This window comes from Zootoca vivipara, chromosome 7, assembly GCF_963506605.1.
Source record: "Zootoca vivipara chromosome 7, rZooViv1.1, whole genome shotgun sequence".
Lineage (NCBI taxonomy): Eukaryota > Metazoa > Chordata > Lepidosauria > Squamata > Lacertidae > Zootoca > Zootoca vivipara.
In genome coordinates, this window is record NC_083282.1 from 40,563,401 (window position 1) to 40,585,452 (window position 22,052).

At 40.9% G+C, this 22,052-nt stretch overlaps 1 protein-coding gene across 5 annotated transcripts in view; it reads right to left on the reverse strand.

Annotated features, from left to right (window-relative positions):
* Nucleotides 1–22,052, reverse strand: part of OSBPL9 (oxysterol binding protein like 9) — a 62,294-nt gene that overhangs the window by 25,327 nt on the left and 14,915 nt on the right. For 3 of the 5 annotated variants that reach the window (XM_060276911.1, XM_035122700.2, XM_035122699.2), the window contains exons 2-6: nucleotides 21,830–21,880; nucleotides 13,156–13,234; nucleotides 5,628–5,704; nucleotides 2,182–2,277; nucleotides 852–899 (exon numbers count right to left, since the gene is read on the reverse strand). In XM_060276911.1, coding sequence (XP_060132894.1) covers nucleotides 852–899; nucleotides 2,182–2,277; nucleotides 5,628–5,704; nucleotides 13,156–13,234; nucleotides 21,830–21,880 — 351 coding nt within the window. Of the gene's footprint in view, nucleotides 1–851; nucleotides 900–2,181; nucleotides 2,278–3,699; nucleotides 3,906–3,934; nucleotides 5,606–5,627; nucleotides 5,705–13,155; nucleotides 13,235–21,829; nucleotides 21,881–22,052 lie in introns of those variants that run through there. The other 2 variants (XM_035122701.2, XM_035122698.2) reach the window with 2 other exon arrangements.

The window sequence follows — 22,052 nt, forward strand, 5'->3', positions numbered from 1 at the left end:
GCCAAACAAGTACAAGGTCACACCCCAGCGGCAAGATTGTATAATGATAAGACAGTGCCAAGTGCTAGATTACAATCTAAAATATGAAGTATAGTTAGCAAATTACCCTGTTCTAGAACACAAAAAGCCAGCCACATGACTAGTTGGTTTAGCATCATTCTAACAATGCTGGAAGTTGTTGCAAAGAGAGGCCCAATTACTTCTCAGTAACTAACTAAAGCCTGAACTTAATTTTATTTGAATTGGATATATAATTTTACCTGACATATGTAGAATCATAGAAATGTAGAGCTGGAAGGGACCCCAAGGGGCATCTAGTCAAACCCACTGCAACCACCGACCTTCTGGTTAACAGTAAGATGCCTTATCATTTTATGCTCCTTATTTCATCCTTGCATTACTTATTTCATTAAGCCCTATGAACTATGCTAATGATACAACAGCTCATGAAAAGTGAGTGGGGCACAAGGCATTGCTAACTGAACTTCCAATATCTGACTTCTCCAGGAAGCTCACAGAGATAAAATATTTAAAACAACTGCAGCATGAAACTTATTGAAATAAAAGGATAAAACCTTTTCTATGGCTCTCCAAGCTTGTTTTCATCTTTTTAATTATATTCCACTGCAATGGAGCAATTGAAGACCTGTTAGCAATTATTATTACAAGTGTTTTGCATCCCAACAACTAAAAAATAAATAAATTTATATAGCAATGCTGAATGCAAGTTATCAGCTTAAATAAAAGGAGTGCTTAAGTTGCATTTTAGTCAATTACAGGGAAGACTGAAAAGTGAACTTCAGGGAGAAGAAGAATCAACATCTATACATCTATATAAAAAGTATACTTGCTTTTCTCTGTTCGTCATCTTTGCAGTTCTGAAGCTTTTCATCAAAGAGCTAAAAAGAAAAAGGCACACAGTATCAAACATTGCTAGTAAAGCTTTTAAAATACAAACAGGATAGCAATTTATTTATTTAAAAAAATCCAGAGTCTGCTGATCATTTGGTTTCATCTTACCAGAAACATGTTTAAATTATTAGTGGTCTTAATCATCAGTATTTCACACAAAATAATAATCAACATCTCCTACTAAGTCAGGAAATATGTTTTGTCTTTACCCCAAACATGAAACTAATTGGAGGGGTTGGGGGCTTCTTTAATGATTGCAGAATTACATTCAAAAAAGCCAAAGAAAGTGCTTAAAATTGTTCTGCGTTCTGTTGCTTCTGTCTCCTTAATTATCTGTTTCCAGTCAATATAATGCCTGAGCTAAAGATCTTTTAGACAGTTTCTTTACAATGCAAAATAATGTGCTGCATGTAAAGCAGAGATGGAGACCCTGTGTCCCTCCAGATGGAGTTCAATTCCCTTCAGTTCCTGCCAGCATGGCCAATGATCAGGGATGGTACCAGTTGGAATCCAACAACATCTAGAAGGTTACAGGCTAGCCACCATTCTGTAAATGATTGAATAAGCTTTAAGCCTTCAAGGCATGCAAAAGAAGTACCTCTCTTGCACATATTTTTACTTCTCAAATGCTTTCCCCATTTCAAATATTAAATAAGTTAAGCATATGTAGGATAAATCTCAAGGGCAACATCTACTCTCTCTGTGTGACATTACCACCATTTTGACTGCAACAGATACATTTCTTCCGGAAAACTTTATGTAGTCAAATACCTAATACTGAAGGAAGATTTTCCACAAAGGCTGGAATCCCAATATATATAATAAACAATATATATAATAAACTACTATTTTAAAACAGCTTTTTAAAACAAACAAATCTGAAACAATTTCAAGTATGCTTGTGATCCAAGTCTCTACAGTTGACTTGTAATTCAGTATTGTACGATTTAAAGATTGCATGACACAAATTAGATTGTATTCAAGCTACTTATTGCTCCTAGCTTAGTTTCACTGTTCTAAGGAACAAGTTAGGAATGAAGAACTTGAATACTGAACTCTTCATCCCGACTCCCAGAGGTATAGTCTTTTAGCAAGAACTGCTGTTAAATGTCTGAAACCCTTCTAACTATTTAACGAAAACATAGATCAAGGAGTGTAAATGATGACAATCTTTCATAACTCATCTATACCATGGAGGTTTGGGAGAAATCAAAGTGCATTTTTACTAGAGTATTGTAAAGCCCGGTTACAATAGAAAGTTTAACATACCTTCAATTGGTCTATCAAAATTTGTAGATAAGCATCAGCTTCTGTAAGTTTTTTATCAAAATCCTGGACACTGGGAACAAATCCAGGATCCACACCCTATGCAACAGAAATGCATTACATTTGAACATATTTACAGAATACACAGAACAGCACCTCATTAGCTGTAAGACTGGGCAAATTTCAAAACCATGGAATAACCTGCCTAGATACACTTTAAAGGATGAAAAAGGCTAGAACATTATATTATTCCTATATGCCAGCCATAGTGAAATGATTAACTCACTGCAAGGACTAGGGGTCTCCTAGCACCATTCCAAAGCCTAAAAATTATGTTCTTGTGAGGTTAACTATATTTCTGGGTTAGCTGAGTCTGTAACCTGAAGCATCTGTAACCCGAGGTACCACTGTACATTTGTTACTCTTTCCTTCCTGTGAAATGCCTAAAGGTATGTGTTCCTTGTTAGAGTCATACCTTATTTCCTGTAGAAGTCTGAATGATCCTTAGAATGAACTGGGATGTTTGCCCCACATTATGTAACATTTAGGACATAGCATGACCACTACAAGAAATACACTACAAATGCTACCTGCCCAACCTTGTTTCACCAGCAAGTATTTGGCTCTTGAACTGTAGTACTCTCTCCCCATTGTTTCTAGTACCAATTTTCCTAATCTGCAAAGAAATACACCCACTTTCCAGATAGTCATGGAAACATTTGGGCATATGCTGAGGGAAGGAAGGATCACAAGATCCATTAGTTGTGGGAAGCATTTCTAATCACTGGGAGAGATTGGCTTCCATGTCCATTATGGGCTACAGGACCAAGTTCCTATGGCCTCTTGGAAGTAACTGATGCATTTCAGTATGTCTTCTTCTTTGAATAATGTTGTACACTTTAACAGTGTACACTACTTTGATGTATACAGCGGTATAGAAATCCTTTTCTAAATAAAATGTGACTCAAACGTACACACTGTGAAAGAAGCTAATTTCAATGGGGTGTGAAGAAAGGAAAACTAACTTTCCTGCAGCCAAAATACGAACTATGCTTGCTAACCATCGAATGGGTTTTAGAAACGATCTCCTTTATCGCGATCGAGGTGATCAAATTGTGAACTCGTTGTTTTTAAACAGCAAAGTCAGTGGCAGTAATTAGCCACTTCCACCAGTGGCAGACAATGGAGCCTGCCGGACTGAAATCAGACAGAGCTGCGCGGGGGGGGGGGATGAGTGCGCCCCATGGTGTAGCGCGCACACAAGCGCCGCGCTCTTCCTCTCCAGCGATCAATGGCTAGAGTTGCTGCGTGCGCTCCCTGGCCCCGACTGCAGGTACAGGTTCAGGGCCGCGAGCTTCGCAGCTCGCACTCTCTCTCCTCCCCGCCCCCCATTATACACGGGGTCGACCACAGAACCCAGGCGTCCCGGTGGGCCTCCGTAAGCGCAGGCCGACGGAGATCGAGGGCGCCCCCTCCTGCCAATGTCGACGCTGTGCCGCCCCAACGCCCAGCCCTACTCACGCAAGCCATGCTTCCTCCCCTCCGGGGCACGCTGCCGGGCGGGGTCTGTCGTCAGCTGGGCCCCCTGCCCGCAGGGAAGCCGCGTCGCCAGCCTGCTGCTCGCAAGCAGCGAGGCTCGCCTTCGCACCGAGGCGGCTCCCGATTGGCTGCGGGTCAGGTGCCTCCCAGCCCGGCCCTTTCCTCTCCCCCGCCCCGCGCACCGACTGAGAAGGGGACGCAAAATAGCCGTACACACCGGGATGCTTCCCTCCAGCCAGCGCCGCCGGCTTCCTCCCACTTTCTCTCGAGGGCATCCTTCGTCCTGGGAATCTCCCGCCTTTCAGCGGTAGCCTCTACACAGCAAGGCTGCAATCGGGGCAGGAAGACCAAATCGCCGCGCGCTGAAAGGAAGCCCGGATGGGAAGTGCTGCCTTGGAATCCGCAGCACCGACTTCGGCCGCCGCCTCGCTACCCAGTGGGCTGCTTGGAGTCTAACCTCACGCGCAGCGCCACGGAGGACACGGGTTCATCCGGATATTTCACCCGCCCCCTGCCTTCTTGCATCATCTGAAATGCCTCCGGCAGCTTTCTTGTTATTGGCTACACAGCGCCGATCGCTCTTTTCCATTTCGCAATCCTGACCCCCGTTTTACCTACGAACGGACTTACTTCTGAGCAGGCATGGCTAAGATACTAATACAAGCTTTTCGCATCCGCCTAGATTTCTGTAGTTCACTGTCCTTCACCACTTTTAAGCGTAGCTTGTGCACAGTATCTGCAGAATACTAAACGCATTTAAGAACCTTTGCAAGGCTAATCCTGACTATTTGGAACTGGCGTGGATCCAGGCTAGACCAACTCCACTCGCGCATCGGGGTTTTCCCGCCCAGCAGCAGCCCCTTACACTGTCGGGAAAGCTGCTCCTGTCAGAGGAATCTTCACCATAGCATGCCAGAGGAAAATCTAGTTCCCCCGATTTCCAGCTCCTTGGGGGGGGGGGGATCACACGGAGCAGCCATGAGGAGGAAGGGGAGCATAAAACATAACCTGGCCTGAATGCGGCTTAATCCCAAGTAAAGCATGCTTCACTGCCAAGCTGCCATTTTCAGATGTTTCTCACTTGAAATGTCACTACGGTATGATTGATGCCCATTAATATTAGAGACAGTTAGAAAGGCCTCTGCATTTGCTCATTAGCTTCAATATGAAAGTGCACCTTGCTCATTAGCTTCAATATTAAAGTGCACCTTATCCATAGTTGGTGCCGATATTGGCTACTATTCTTAGGAGGTATACTGTATTTACATAACAAAGGCTTCAAAGCAAGAATATGCAGGTTTAGTTTTCTTTGGTTCCCCTTCCCCTTCTGCTAGTGTGCAACACCACTAATTTCTCCATCGTTATGCACTACAAAAACACAGGAGTTGGGATATGTTTCTGTATAGTTCAGTGTTAATTGTATGCTACCATAAGCAATGCTTGATAAGCAAGATTTTGGCAAAGCATACAGGTTCATTATTTGGATGAACTGGAGATCCAGAGGTGCAGGGACTTGAAGATTCCTGTAATGATCTTAACACTGCCTCCATTCTATTTTATTTTTTTAATCCAAGGCTTTGTTTCAGGTAAAGAAAATAGAAATTAAAACTGCAAACAGGTCGTTGAGTAGAGTCCACATAACAATCATCACAGGAATCTTCCAGTCATTGTATTATTAGATCTCCAGTTCAGTTAAAAAGGTTTCTCATTCACAGACTGGCAATAATAAATGTAAAATTTATCAACTGAGGTACTATATTTGCAAGATGGAGACATGATACGTGGCTTAATTTCACAACAAATATAACAACAAATATACACTCATGGAATAGAGATTAGTATGGATTACATTTTATACAGGTATTATGCAGAACATATGCATCTCTTTTAGCTTTAGCTAACTGACGCACCTGAAGCTGAAGAGTATGGCGAAGGATAGTTTCCTCTAAAGCATGAATCCATTTCTCTCTCTCATCAGCATCTCGAGCTGGAAGAGTATTAAAAATATACTTAAGTGGCCTTAAAGAAACAACTGGAAACTTAAACCAATCCCAGGTCAGTAATGAAATGTCCTGTTAGTTAAGCAAAGCTAATCAAATGAAGATTGCTTGCTGAGAGACAAGTTTGAAGATATTGTGAAAAATACAGTAAGTACATGACTGAAATCCGAACACAGTTTTTATGGCAACTACAGTACAGTACAAATACTCCTAAATATTAGCTAAACTGAAATAATTCACAATGCCATACTAGTATGTCCCAAGCAATAGCTATCAACTTGTGCTTGTAGCCATCTTAAGGATAGAAATATATGGGAATGGAAGAAATGAACTGATGCAAGGTCCTCCATTTATAAAATGACAAGACAGCCAGACAGCTGCAATGCTCCCATCCCTCTCTATAATATTTCTAGTCCACATTATATTACTTATTTTAGAGAATGGAACTAGTTTTTACATAGTTCACTTACATGGTAACTTCCAGCGGTTCTACTTTCATTTTAAATGGTTCCAAAAAATCCTACACATAAAAAGCAAGCTCCACCATTCAAGGTATCACAAATCTAGAATGAGAGACACATGGATTCCAGACTACCGGTAGTTTGTGCAGATTAAGAGGTGGGACTACGCAGGTAACAGCTGCCTCAGAACAAAGTAAACAAGCTGCAATCTGGGAATAGTTGAAAGTGGAGAAGGTACAGCATGAATATGCTATCAGAAGTCCTGCACTATATGCACCTCCTTTGCTGAGGCCCTCTGTGGTTTTGACATTCTGCTATTCTGAATGGTAACAGTCAAAATTGAAACTGATAGGATCTTCAGAGTTTATTAGAAGTATATCTGCACACCTCTAAGCAATAAAAAAGTTGTCTTTAAAAAAAGGGTATGTAAATAACTCAAAGTGCAAAGGTGGGCAATAAGAATTCAAATGGTGAGATTTTGTTTTCATTCAGTGAATCAAGCACAGATACAGTAATCAAAATAGCTCACTCAGTGCAATAGATATCTGGGGGAAGAATCACAGTTAAGCAAGCAAAGATGATGATACATTGGCCTGCCTCCAGTCCAGTCACCCTAACTCAAAGCTTCACAGCTGTCTGTTTCACAGATGAAGTACGGTAGGTCAATACTCTGCCAAGAAACTGAAAAAATCAGCATGTGATATGTGAGCCAGGAAGGAGCTTAGCCTACTCCTAAACATTGCCCACACTTCTATGGGAAGGATGGGGTCACACTTCAAGCATCCTTAAAGTAGTCTGCTTATAACAAAGTCCTATGGCACTTTAAAGATTAACAAGTTTATTCTGGTATAAGCTTTTGTAGCGGGAGCAGCTACAATATTAAAAGCAGCTTCTAATATTGTTAGGTTTATATGTGTAATTAATATAAAGACAAGGGACGCGGGTGGCACTGTGGGTTAAACCACAGAGCCTAGGGCTTGCCGATCAGAAGGTCGGTGGCTCGAATCCCCGTGACAGGATGAGCTCCCGTTGCTCAGTCCCAGCTCCTCCCAACCTAGCAGTTTGAAAGCACGTCAAAGTGCAAGTAGATAAATAGGTACCGCTCTGGTGGGAAGGTAAACGGCGTTTCCGTGTGCTGCTCTGGTTCGCCAGAAGCGGCTTAGTCATGCTGGCCACATGACCTGGAAGCTGTATGCCGGCTCCCTCGGCCAATAGAGCGAGATGAGCGCCGCAACCCCAGAGTTGGTCACAACTGGACCTAATGGTCAGGGGTCCCTTTACCTTTAATATAAAGACAACACACATCTAGCTCCTGCAAAGCTCACAGGGTCAAATCACTGCTTGATCATGAAACTCAATGTATGAGTTTTCACACAGTAGGGTCCAAAAGTCAGTAAACTAAGTAGATTCAAAATGCCTTAAACAAATGTTACATTCACATTTGTCATAGCAATTACATCAAAGCAGCTATTTACGTTACTGCAAATGTTCAGATTTATCCTGGTATGTTCAGCCTTTTAATTATCAGAGCATATTTTATTGCGGTACTGCATCAATATTGCAGCCTTGTAGTAGCTAAGTGACAGTTCAATTTATGGAAGCAATATTACAGTGTTATTCATATTACCCAGTGAGGAAATAGATGAACTGTAGACAGAACAGGCCCACAAAACCAAGATAAACATCACGAATCCCTAGAGATTGCCAAGAGCCAGCAGCCTTCTCAACCTAGAATTAAGCATTAAAACTGAAGTATGATTCACAGCTCATTTTTCCCTCTGGCACCATAACAACTAGAGATAAAGTTTTGGTGTTATGTCAGTATGATGTCAAGCTTCCCCCATCTCCACAAGTGGCAGCCTATGAAAAGGAACAGGGGTGGGATGTCTGTCAGTACAGTCATGTTAAACATATATATCACATGGAAGACGGGGCAGATTACAAACTTACTTCAATAGCCCCATAGTAAAATATATTACTTTGACCAGGTTAGAAATTATGAAGACATGCATAAGTATTACAAGGTCTGAAGCAGCCCAAAAGGGTAGCAGTTTTCTCATTGGCTCATGCTGGACAAAACCTGATTTCCAGGTACCACAATAGAGCCACATATACTTCAACTAACTAACTAACTAACTAACTAACTAACTAACTAACCAACTAACTAACTAACTAATGGAGGTTCATCTCTATTAATTATAACCCAGTGTTCCACTAATCCCTATGTCAAAGGTACTGATTCTTTGGTCTTCCTAAATTTAGTTTCAGTATGCTTGCTAACCCAACCACTGAATAAACACAGATAATATAGGTCTTAGGGCATGTAAAAGTGGTGATACTGAGCTCTTTTGTCAGTCAGATGATGAAATTATGACACCCAGCAACATCATATACAGTACTTGTTTAACAGGATTGGAAACAGGAGCAAACTCTGCAAATTTGGCATTGGAAAGATAAGCAACCATTACTCACTAGGGCCTCCCTCCCAGGAATCTGAAGCACAGAATGGAAATCTAACCTCCCCCCCCCCCCTGCCGCCAAGAGATTTCTCAGCATCAAAATTTCAGACACACAATCAAGTGACGAATGTTAGCAATCCTGAAAAGAGCAACTCAAAAGCCATCTCATTTAACCCCCGCCAGTGCCCACAACTGCACAAAGGCTGTATCTCAAGGTAGTGTGAGGCTCATGATCGAGAACTCTTGCAGACAGTAGCACCTAAGCCCTACATATTAAATATATATCCATTGTCCCAAATTGATATTTTAATCTTGCCCATTGGTATTCACCATGCTGAGGATTAACATACAGGCACAGTACTCCATGATCAAAGTACCATTTCCATTACTGAACCATATCCGAGTTAAGAGGCATCCTAGTGAGTGCCAAAAGGCACAAAGTACATGATGGGTCCTGAAGTTACCGAGCCATTGCATGCTCAGCAACCTTCCAAAATATCAACATGTTTGGAATTGTATCCAAATAAATAATTGTGTGCATGGAACAATTTCTGTGAGAACATTGGAAGTTCTTGCTCTCTTTCCTTACATATTCCCAGCATTGTCCCCAAATCTAATTTGGATGATTAGTAGAACCACCAGAGTAAATATGGTGAGAGGCAAATAGAAGTTTCATTTCATGCAGACAATTGTATAGTTAAAGATAGCTTTTGGAAAATAACACAGAAAGAAACTGAAGAAAACTTATTTCCTTTACACATAATTAGGAGTTATCCTGTGCCCTAAGCTTCCTGGAGGAAAACCTTTATAACCCCCCACCCCCAAAGCAAGTTATTCCCTAGTTGTCTCTCACCAAGCAGGGCTGGTGTTGCATTAGCCATTCACTTACATGCTTCCTCTGGTGACCCCTGATGTCATTAACTGACATGTCTCAAACTCCCATCATTGCAAGAAAGGCTTTAGCTATGGTTTCTGCCTGTTGCATGGCTGCTAAGAGCAATTCTCAGTGACTATTTAAAAGGGAGGATAAATGGATGATAGCAATAAAAGGACTACTTTGTAGTATACTGCGACTATGCTGTGAAACACTAAACAAAGCTGCTTGGCTTTGTTCCACCTTGGTTTCCACAGCGTGGATTATTTAAAGTTTGCATAGCTTGAGGATGCAGACAGGATTCATAGACATTGCCTTCATTGCAGGGCGTTGGAGTAGATAACCCTTAGGGTGTCTTCCAACTCAACAATTCTAATTCTATGAACAGAACAAATCTATGCCTCCTATGTCTTTAATATTGATGCTTTGGTAACACAGAAGTCCCACATCTAGCCACAGCTCAGAGTGAAGAGAGGCTTATGAGGTCTCTCAGCAAGCACAAAGGCAGGCAATATTAGGGGGACCGCCTCCCAAAAATAAGCTTTTAGTATAACAATATGTATAGGATCCATTTTCTGTGGGCAGGCTACATTTAATGTTACAATAAGATAAATTTAGTGAATATATTATGATTAATGGATATATTTCAGATTTGAGAATATCACTTCAGAGATTTAGGTTAGGAGTGGGCAATCTGTGACCCGTAGTCTAATTTCTTATGTCCCTATGCACTTTGGGCTCTTTTCCCATCTACTGCTAGCTTTGGTTCTACCCACTGCTCACATATGGGTCCTAACAGATTACCCTTGAAATAATATGCCCCCTACAGAGTTATTCATCCCTAATGTATACTAAATTCAAGGATTCTCTACTTTAGTTTATCCCTCCGAATATCAACAGAAATATTGTCTCAGAATAAAGGTTTCTCTGTTACTGAACCATGGACCATAATGTATCTGTAACTAACTTTAAAAAGCATACCTCCAATGGATCTGCAGAGAAGACAAGATCATCTTTAAACACAATGACAAATGTGACACTAGTTATGGTGCTAAAAATGCAAGCTTTTATCTATCTGAAGGCCCAAGACAAGCAAATAAGGCAAGGTTCTTGAGGACGACATCAGAACACATGTCGATAACCATATTTCCAAAGCCACACAAGTATTTTCAGACAAAAAATTTACAACGTAGCAAAGGATGAAGTGGTCCCCATTTTCTTCTTAGAAAAGTAGTGTTCAGTTGGGCATAGGCAGGGCCAAGATTGGCAAAGCAAGCGGGGCCTCATATCTGGCTCCAGTTGTAGTAAGGGAGGGAGGATGTACAGGTAAGGAATGGCATTATGATAAGAGACTATAATTCTCATTCCTATTCAGTTTACCCCAATCCATCAAATTCAAATGAAGGCACTGAGGAAGGACAGCTAGACGCTCCAACACTAGTAAATGGCCAATTATATTCACTACTATCTAATAAAAAGAAACTTTCAGGTGACAAAATTGGTTAGGCAGTTACATCATTCCTCCTTATGAGAAAGACCTCACAAAAGTTAGAGCAAGAAAACAAAGTCCATAGGGCATAAAGTTCTACATTTATTCAGCATAAAATACTATGCATACTTTCAAATGTTAAGTAGTTCTGCCACTTGCAAATAATGTGCAAGCGCTGTGATTCAAGCAATTAGTATTTTATTTTATTATATTATTTTACTATGGGGAAGGGCCTTCTAGAACATGCAGTGAATGCAAGCATTCAGTATTAACCAGCACCTTGATCCAGCAGTTTCCTGCTGGTGCAGAAACAGTAACATGCACACTAAGCCCCCTGTCATAAAGCTCTTCTCCACTTGCCTCAGTGGGGTGGGGGGACTACCCCAACAATAGGAACACTGGGCATAAAGTTACATTGATATAGGCGCACAATATTCAGTATCAGCACTGCCCATATACTCTGAATAAAGCTGTACTTGTAATCTTACAAACTGTATGTGTTGATATTTATATTCAGTCTTAAACTGATAATGCATCATTGAGATTAGTAACTTGCTTCTAGTATACATCAGTAACCACTAATCCATATAAGAGCAATTTCCTAACTATGGATTGCCATCTAAAATAATTTACTTCTAAAAATGCATCATCATCTTCAATACCTACACAAGCCAGCAGAAATGCCAAATCATAGTAAAAATAAATTTCAGTGAATTAAGCAAAGACCCTTTAGATACCATGTAAGCTGAATATGTTATTTAAAGGCAACATTATTAAATATTACTTTGTTCTGCTATAAGGTGTTTATCTCTCAAGAGGCTTTCCTTTCTGCAGGCAGCGAACACAAAAGCTAGAGAACTGCTGCAAAACTAGAACTGCAGAAGGTATTCCTTTAATAGCTGCAGTTTTCTACTGCAGATTTCACCCTTTATCTGCATCATGATACACAATACAGTTGCTACTTTTTGAAGAATGCATGTGATGTGGTCTGTTTGTATTAACAATTAATTAATTTGCTCTCAATAATAAGTAAAGAATATGTCCTCTTTTTGTGTGAAGCTGTAAAAAATTATTAATGATGCTTAATGCAGCTACTGAAAAGCCACATGACAGCAGAGTCATTAAGACACCATAGCAGAGGATAAACGTATACACAATTTGGAGCGTAAGATTTATCACTGAAACTATTGAGGAATACTTTGCCAGAATATTAGGATCCTCAGTACTAAATAATGGAAGATAAACCACCACAACAGTATGCAGTTCACAGAAACAAAATAAAGAATAGCATGAATCAATCTAATTTCTACAACTGAATTCTCACTGTTTCAAGTAAAGCATTTTATCTGCAACTCATCTGACACTGAAAAGTAAAGAAAAATATCAGATGTCAACAGCAGAGTAAATTACATTTTAAAGGAAAGATGACAACAAAAAAATGGGAGCATTTTATAAAAAAAGACCATTTATTAGGAATTTCAAAAGGAATTAAGGGAATATATAGAAGTACAAATGAAAAATACAGTACCTTACCCTTTCTACTGGTGAACCATAGCATGCAATGACGAAACATAGCAGTAACAGATGGCATTGGAGTTGTAAATATGAATAAAAAGATAAAATAGCAGGAAAATGATGTTTGGCAGACAAGAACAAAGAAATAGAGATGAAATGAATGAGAACTTGTAGATCCTGAAGCAAAAATCCACCTTTAAATCTGCTCCCTCTGGTCTCCTCACATATTCAAGCCTTTAAGTTCAATATCAACAAAAGCTGCAACCTCACGCGATCTCGTGGCTTTCTCCATGCAGAAAGGCACAACAGAACATCTTGATAATAAAGATCGGTGGTGCTTTTTTTGCAAGCAAAACCCATCAACGAAAGCCCATTATTCTCTTCCCCCCCTGACTGATATATCCTTTAAATTTTTAATCTCCAGATCCTGCCAAAGCTACCGTCCTTTCTAGCACATATGTATACACTGCAGATATAAATCCCTGCCTAACCCACAGTGCTCCTGACTCCAGAATGTTCCCTGTACATTGATTCATACAGTTCGGTTTATAAAATGCTTAAAATTAGTCCATTGAACTGTAATTCAATATAATTTTCTGTGATTTATTCTAATATAAGAAACCCTCTTCTTTCAGCTCACCCTGGAAATGGAAGGTTTTCTGATCAACAGTTATTGTGAAGGTGCTGTCGTCCTCATCATCTATACCAATCACAGCTCCCTGTGAAACAAAGAGCAAAAATTCAGATAAGGCAGAGCAGTGACATCAGCAGCATGCAGTCTATTGCTACACGACCAGAATGCAAAATTCATTAACAAATTTTTGCAAGGCTTCCAGAGTCAATACTTGAAAAATTAAATGAGGAATTTGCAAAACCAGTTTTATTCCTTCTTTAGTTAAAGTCCCATGTGCTTTTTTCTTCTGTATGTTTTGCTTTTTCATAAGAGGATAATGAATTTTGCACTTTAAAAACTTGCATTCTATAAAGGAAACAAATTTACAATTAAAGAAAGCCTCTGGGAATTTCTGCTATTCAATTGATAAAACAGAGCTATGAGTGCCTATAAAGGTAAAGGTAAAGGGACCCCTGACCATTAGGTCCAGTCGTGACCGACTCTGGGGTTGCGCGCTCATCTCGCATTATTGGCCGAGGGAGCCGGCGTATAGCTTCCAGGTCATGTGGCCAGCATGACAAAACCGCTTCTGGCAAACCAGAGCAGCGCATGGAAACGCCATTTACCTTCCAGCTGTAGCGGTTCCTATTTATCTACTTGCATTTTGACGTGCTTTCGAACTGCTAGGTTGGCAGGAGCTGGGACCAAGCAACGGGAGCTCACCCCGTCACAGGGATTCGAACCGCCGACCTTCTGATCAGCAAGCCCTAGGCTCAGTGGTTTAACCACAGCGCCACCTGGGTCCCATATAATCATCCATATCAGTGCAATGTCTTTATTAGGCCAACCAAATTATCACACAGCTTTTATGTGCAAGCTTTTTAGTTCTCAATAGTTCTTCATTAGACTCTTCATCAGCCTGGAAAATACCAAGCTTGCACACTATTTTTGAGACATTTTGACTGGTGTAATAAAAGTATTTATTTAAGATGGAACATTTAATATTAGCTAACACTGTTATTGTTACTTTTTGCATAAAATCATGCAGCTCAATGGAGCTGAGAACACCATCATGCATAAATTCAAAAAAAGAATTTACAGTGCAATGTAAGGCAATTGTGCTAGGAGGTTCTGCAAAGTTCCATACTGTTCTTTCATACTACTGAACATCTGTTATAGGCTTGCATAACTGAACCCCTCCCATCCATTAGCAGATGTCATGAGTGACATCACCCAATTGACAAGTAGGCTTGGTTTGAGGGGAATGGCCTCACTGGCTAACCTGGAACCCCTGAGGGACCAAGACTGACCCATGGGCTGGAGGTTTCCCACTCCTGATCTATATGATGCTTCTGAGAGAGGTTATCAGCAGGGTTGAAGTGCTGTGGGGGTGAAAGCAGTGTCAGCAATATGAAGATGACAATAATGCTCCTTCCTTTTCAACATGATGATGTGTCAGGGTGAAGCCAAATCGCCTCAGCTCCTTCTGCTGCCAGTGCCCGTCGTGGAGAGAGGAGGAAGGAGCATCAGCCACAGCCCCACAAAGTGCAGGGGTAAAGCCAAACTGCCACCACTTGCTCCACCACATCACTAAAAAGGAGGCTGCTTTTTGAAGGGAGAAAGGTGTTCACAAAACAATTACACCCACTTTACCATAAGGTATTCACTGCTCAGGGAGAAAGGAGGCAGCCAGAGAAGGTAAGGTGCCAGGCAGCAGGCAAGCCCCAACTGCAATATACCGCCAGGTATATTATGCTCTCTCCTGCCAACCTAGCAGTTCGAAAGCATGGCAAAGTTCAAGTAGATAAATAGGTACCGCTCTGGCAGGAAGGTAAATGGCGTTTCCGTGCACTGCTCTGGTTTGCCAGAAGTGGCTTAGTCATGCTGGGCACATGTCTGCAGACAAACACCGGCTCCCTCGGCCAGTAAAGCAAGACGAGCGCCGCAACCCCAGAGTCCTCCAAGACTGGACCTAACGGTCAGGGGTCCCTTTATATTATGCTCTGGCCCTCAGACCTGTCCTGGATGATGTACTAATACATCGCCCAGGCCTAGCTGCAACAAGTGCAGAATACAGCTGCCAGGTTGTTGAGTAGTGTAGCTAGTTAGAACTACATAACACCAATTATGAAGATCCTTCTCTGGTTGCCTATACATTTCTGAGCCCAATTCAAGCTGTTGAAGCTAACATATTTGGACCGGGAGCCCAAATGTTTGAAGGAACACTTTTCTCTCTATTACTGCACTTTAAGATTAGTAGAGGAATCATTCCTGTTGTTCTATCATTGGGAAAGTACATCTGTGGTGGCACCCATCTCTGGAATGCCCTCCACTCAAAGGTGCATCTGGCACCAACATTACTTAGTTTTTATTTCCAGGTAAAGATGCCTCTTTCTCTGAAGCTTTAGGTGAAGGCTAGTGGCTGACCAGTTATTATTCGAGTATATTTGTGGACTTGTTCTGTTTTATGTTGGAATTTATTGTAACCCACCCAAGGATCAGTACAACGAAATGTGGACTTATACAAAGGAGGAACTATAAAAATAAACATCCTCTCCCATTATGTACTCTAGGCTACAAAAGTTCCATGCACAGCAGCAGAAAGATCTCCTATAAAGCTATCCTTAGCTCTCGGGTCCAAGAGAAGAGATAACAGGGAATATATTTTCCATGGAATAGGGAGGCACAATGGGTACTAGCTTCCTGGCATTTCCATTCAATAAGGTCTAAAAGGAGTTGCAACGGTGGCAAGAGGATGGGCAGGTGTAATATGACAGGTGCAAAAAAAGACTGCCCTCTCAGTTGCAAGGCTGCTCAACCTCCAAAGCTGGTTGAACTATCATCTGTGCCTGCAGGAAATTAATATAAATCATTCAGTACAGGCTCACAGGCTCAACACATAACCCACATTCTGCCACAAGAGTCATGGCAATCAGTGCATGGATAGTGCATGATGCAGCTTACAGAAGGACAGAGAAAAACATACCCACAAGATGTACAAGTGATGAAAGGTCCTGGTTTGTGAGTATCTCATAGGCATTTGGTTAGCCATTGTGTGAACAGGATGTTAAGACTAGATTAGCCATTGGCCTGATCCAGCAGAGATCTATGTTCTTATGTGCTTACACACTACAGTATTAGGTTCTAGTTATGGAACAGTATTTATCGGGGGGATGGGGACACACCTCACATTATTCAGCATGAGAAGATTTCACATCAAAATCCACTGATGATTGAAAGACTGGACTTATTTCCATTTATTGTTTCTAATATTTCCCACGTGTTCCATTTTAAATACATTAACAGTCCAGTCTGCAAATCCATTTTTATCACTCCTGATAAAGTCCACACAAGTCCATTTTTATTTACTCCTAAGTGTATATAGGACTGCAGCCTAAGGCACACACTTACTTGGGACTAAGCCCCACCAACGTACTTGAACTTATTTTCAAGTAAGCATGCACAAGACTGAGCCACAGAATGCTCAACATCAAAAGGCTATATTTTGATCATACTGTGTACAGATTAATTCCCCAGGGTCCAAGAGCTTTTCTTGTTATTCCCCAGCTGTGCCTTGTGAAAAATTGATCCTACCTGCTGAATTCTTTAGGCAAAATCTGCCTTTGGATTTTAAAATCCGATTCAGTGGGTAAGATCAGATTTTTGCAAGGCACAACCATGGAAAATGAGAAAAGCTCTCAGACTCAGGGAATTAATTACCATAGTCCACAAGACAATCAAAATATGGGTCAAGTGAAAGTATGGAGAAGCCTTTGAGCTACAACTAAGGTCACTATTGTGAATTATTCTACTGTGACAACTGATTATTTTGAAGCAATAAATTACTTCTTAAACTACAATATGGAATTTAAACTGCAAAATGGAATCTGTTTTATTGTATGTGAAAGGCAATTTTTACAATGTATGCACATCAGGAATTTTGAAAAGCCATATTGCAACAAATGACCAAAAAAAGCATTTTGCTGTTCCAGTTCCAAGATACACACAGGTGACTTACCAAATTCCAGAGATGGTTAGACCTTAATGCCATTAGCACCCAAATTATTTACCATACCATTGTATTTTAAAACTGCTTGAAAAGATAATTAGGGCCATTCCATTGTCACGGGTGGGACACTTGGACCATGTTTTTTGGTATTCACACATGTGTAAGAATGTAAATATACATAAAAATTAACAACCAAAATTTGAACTATGTTCTTAATAAGATACTGAACATTTTACTAATTTTTTATTATTTTTATGGATATTTTTGACAATTTTATTAAATGTTAAAGTATTGTCACGGGTGGGACAAAAAAAGGACATGGGGCTTGAGATAAGTTTGATTTATGGAAAAACTCTGTGAGTTGGGAGGTGAATCAATTATAAACTCAGCATATTTGTTTAAATCAATGTTTATTGGTTACAACTATGCAATCAGAAATTCAGGTTAAGAAATTTAATGATACAAAATTAAGGAAAAAATGCTGTCACGGGTGGGACAATGAAATGTCACGGGTGGGACGCGTCTGGCATACACTTGATTTAACATACAATTAAGGTTGTTAAAAATGGAATAATTACAAAAAACCTTTTGCTATTACTATACTTACTATCTACCATAGCCTACAAAGTATAATGTTGTATTTACAGTGGTACCTCGGTTTACGAACTTTCGGTTTACGAACTATCCTAACCCGGAAGTTAGTAAACCGAGGTGCCGGAGGTCTACTGAGCGTCCGATGCCTTCGGGGAGGCCGGGCCTTCGCTCCGATGCCTCCTGGAGGCCCGCAGCGAAGGCCCGGCCTCCCCGAAGACATCGGAGCAAAGGCCAAACCTCCCCAAAGGCATCGGAGCGTCGGATACCTTCGGGGAGGCTGGGCTTCGCTCCGATGCGTTTGCGGAGGCCGGGGAGCGTTTCCGTGACTGGGCTGCAGTCACGAAAGTGCTCCCCGGCCTCCGCAAAGGCATCGGAGCCGGGACTTCGCTCTGATGCCTTTGCGGAGGCCGGGGACCGCTTTCGCGGCTCCCCGGCCTCCGCAAAGGCATCGTTGTCCCTGCTCCGATGCCTTCCGGAGGCCGGGGAGTGTTCCGGGGACTGCTTTCGCGGCTGCACAGCCCAGTCGCGGAAACGCTCCCCGGCCTCCGGAAAGCACCGGAGCCGGGACTTCGCTCCGATGCCTTTGCGGAGGCCGGGGAGCCGCGAAAGCGGTCCCCGGCCTCCGCAAAGGCATCAGAGCGAAGTCCCGGCTCCGATGCCTTCCGGAGGCTGGGGCTTTGCTCCGATGCCTTTGCGGAGGCCGGGACCGCTTTCGCGGCTGCAGCCCAGTCGCGGAGACGCTCCCCGGCCTCCGCGAAGGCATCGGAGCAAAGCGGTTAATCCGTTCTAGGGGGTGTTTTTCCTCGTCTAGAACGGATTAATCAACTTCCCATTACTTTCAATGGGAAAGTTCACTTCGGTTTACGAACAGACTTCTGGAACCAATTGTGTTCGTAAACCGAGGTTCCACTGTACTAAAATTAAAATCTATTAAAAAAATATTTTCTTGATTTTGATTTGCTGATTTAAACTGTTGGATTATCAATCTCATAGCTGCCAAGTTTTCCCTTTTCTCGCGAGGAAGCCTATTCAGCATAAGGGAAAATCCCTTAAAAAAAGGGATAACTTGGCAGCTATGCAATCTTAAATAAGGCATAGGCCTCTTGGACTGTCATATTCATATGCCGCTTTTGGATTTTGATTCTTTTTCCACTTGTCGGATCTTTAATAGATTTGACATCCTTAAATCCTGGTGCCTGCCTGCTAATATCATCTGAATTATAAAACTCATGGACCTTTGAGATATTATCTTGTGAAATAATAGAACTTTTGGTGTTCTGTTTAGGGCTTTTATCATATACAGTCGTACCTCGGGTTGTGAACTTCGCAAACCGGGAAGTATTTTGCCGCGCGCGCATGCGCAAAAGGCGGTTTGGGCCCTTTTCGGGTTACGAACTTTTCGGGTTACGAACTGCGACCCGGAACGGATCGCGTTCGTAACCCGAGGTACCACTGTAGTGGTTTTGGCGCTTGAGGTGAACTCTCATACACAAGCTTTCGTAACATGGCTATTCTTTATTCTTTTCTGTGGACTTAATGGCAACACTCTTTTAACTTTGGTAACAGCCTTTCCAAGAGATTGTGGGCATTTAAATGACCCAATCTCTGGAATAGTAGTGTCGCCAATTGGCCTAGATTTTTTTCTTTTATCTTTTGTCTGTACTTTCTTTTGCACTCAGTTTCTTTCCGTCTGTATTCCATAAGTGATTTTGCAGACAAATTCTTTACCAACTTTTCTCGCCTCTTCTTATCTCTGACCCTCTCCTTTTCTTTGAAGCTTTCACATTTGTTTTTATCTTGTTTTAGTTTTTCACGCAGCTTTCTCATACGTTCTGCAGATGTAGTCTTTCCCATTTTGTGTATTGATTCAAAGGTTATATTATCTGTATTACTGTATGTATTCGTACTAGGGTAAAGTAACGGTAACTGCCTTTATGTTCCAGAAGGAACAGCTACTATTGATTCATTCAAGCAGCTGCATTTGGCTCCTTAGTCTTATTGGTTTCCACCAAAAGGCAGCTTTGTGATTGCTTGAGATTGTTCCCTCCAAAATGTATCCCTTTCTAGCTAGTTCCCCTCTCCTCAGTCCCTCAATCTTGTTTGCCAGAATAAAGAATTGTTACATGAGGAATCTGTCTCCTGTCTGCAGAGAGCTGAAATCACTTGCTGAAATCACTAACTCAAGCTACAACAGTAAAACAAGTTGAAAACTGTCACGGGTGGGACAGAAAAAGAATTATTAAAATTTCATGGTGTTTACATTAATTAACTGCATTTTTATTATTGATAGGTGTGTTATACTCTAATACATACTCCCACAATAAAACAAACATAACCTATAAATTAGTTTTATCACAAAATAAACTTTTGTACCTTTTGCTGTCACGGGTGGGACACTGAAACAGCATCCCATTCAATAATAAAAATAAAATAGAAATAACTTACCTATTTAAAAATTTTCAAGTCCAATGTGTAGACAAAGTTCTTCACTTTAATAATATACCAACAATGACAACCACAATTTTTGTTTATCTTTAAAAAATAATGCCAACCTAAATGAACAAAATTAAGCTACACAATCAGAAAAATGATACTGAAACTTCAAGCTCAGATTTCTCATGAAAAAAATAATTTCAAATTCGTTTTTCCTTTGGAATATTGAACTTTAATATGTTTAGTTAATGAAACTATAAGTAAAATAAGTATATTTTAAAAATAATTTTTTTCTAATCAGGCTCATTTTTCACGGAATGGCCCATTATGACCTAACATGCTCCTTGACAAAAATAAAAAGCTTTTACCATGTCCTTTTGGGGATTCATAATTTTACAAAAAGATAACATATGCTCAGGACAGAGACAAAACTAATTTAATATCAGCTATAAAACAAACTGTTTACCGGTAAGTAATCTACACAACTCTTCCCTTTGTTAAAAAACCAACTTCCAAAATCAGACTATTTGGACCTAAGATCTTGCAATAAGCTAACAGGAATTACAAACTATTACAGTAAAGGCATGCCCACTCCTAACCTAAACCATGCTCATTCATGATTTGATTGGGACGAGCGGACTGATCTGGCTTGTATTATTGAGACTTAGGTGGATGAGCTGGATGGGCCTTGACCTTACCTAGGGCTGGGCAATGTATCATCCAAAACCAGCTTGAAGTCCATATGACCTGGTTATATATCACGAGTCATGATGTGTGTGTGTGTGTGTGCGCGCGCGCACTATGCAAAAATCATAGTCAATGCTTCTCTCAATTCCTGCAGCCGCTGTTAACTCTGCCGGCTCAGCAGAGTCTGATAGATAAGGCAGAGTGCTTTAAAGCTCTTTCTACAGTGGGAAAACCCAGTGCAGAAAAAGCTCTCAGACTTGCTGAAGTTCGAAACTTGCTAAAGCCTGAGAGCTCTCAGGCTCTGGGAAGGTCTCATGTGGGATCTGGTAGGGTGTCACAAGATCTTGGACAGCCCCACAAGATCTTGCAGGAGCTTCCCAGAGCCTGCACAGGAGTCTGGTAAGCAACTGTGAGAGCTTAAAAGCTCTTTCTGCAATGGAAAAACATGGCACAGAAAGCGCTTTTAAACTCTCCACCTTGCGAGTGTTTAATTTGTGTGATTTCAGCTGAGAAGTTGCAAATCAACTATACGCACACACACAAACATACATATCTTAATTCAGTCCAACATCTAGCATAAATGGCTGTCAACTACCAATAAAACCTGAAAACAGTCAGAAACTCCAAGAGACAACTGTGCAGTGATGCCAAAGACAACTTGAGAGGCCTGAGATGTCATGCTAACATCACCACCAGAAGTTTTTTTAGCCGATTTTGAACAACAACACAAACAGAACTGTCATAACATGGGCAGCAACCTGTCTCAATTCCAATCTTAATGGCATATAGACCTCAAAGCACTTTGTAATGAAGAAAATATAGATTGCATTTAAGATATGGAAGGAAAATATAATTTGTTCCTCGTCTTTAATTGATCACTGACAGAACAAAACAAAAACTATCTCAGAAGCTAGCAAAGTGTTTGTCAAGTATAGCACACAGCACACATCTAAGAGATGTATAAAAACAGATACTTACCCTCAATCTAACACAGCCTCTGCGTGATCCCCGCATCATCTTATCCTTTGACTGAAATGGAAAAATAAGTCAGCTAAATAAAATTTCACCACTGCAAATGCTTTAAAATTGTTCATATTCTTGTTATCTGCACACCAACTGTCTTGTGATTCTTCACAATATGTACACATGTAAAAATGAAAAGTATCTACTTAACCCATAAGCTTTACCACAGATATGAGGC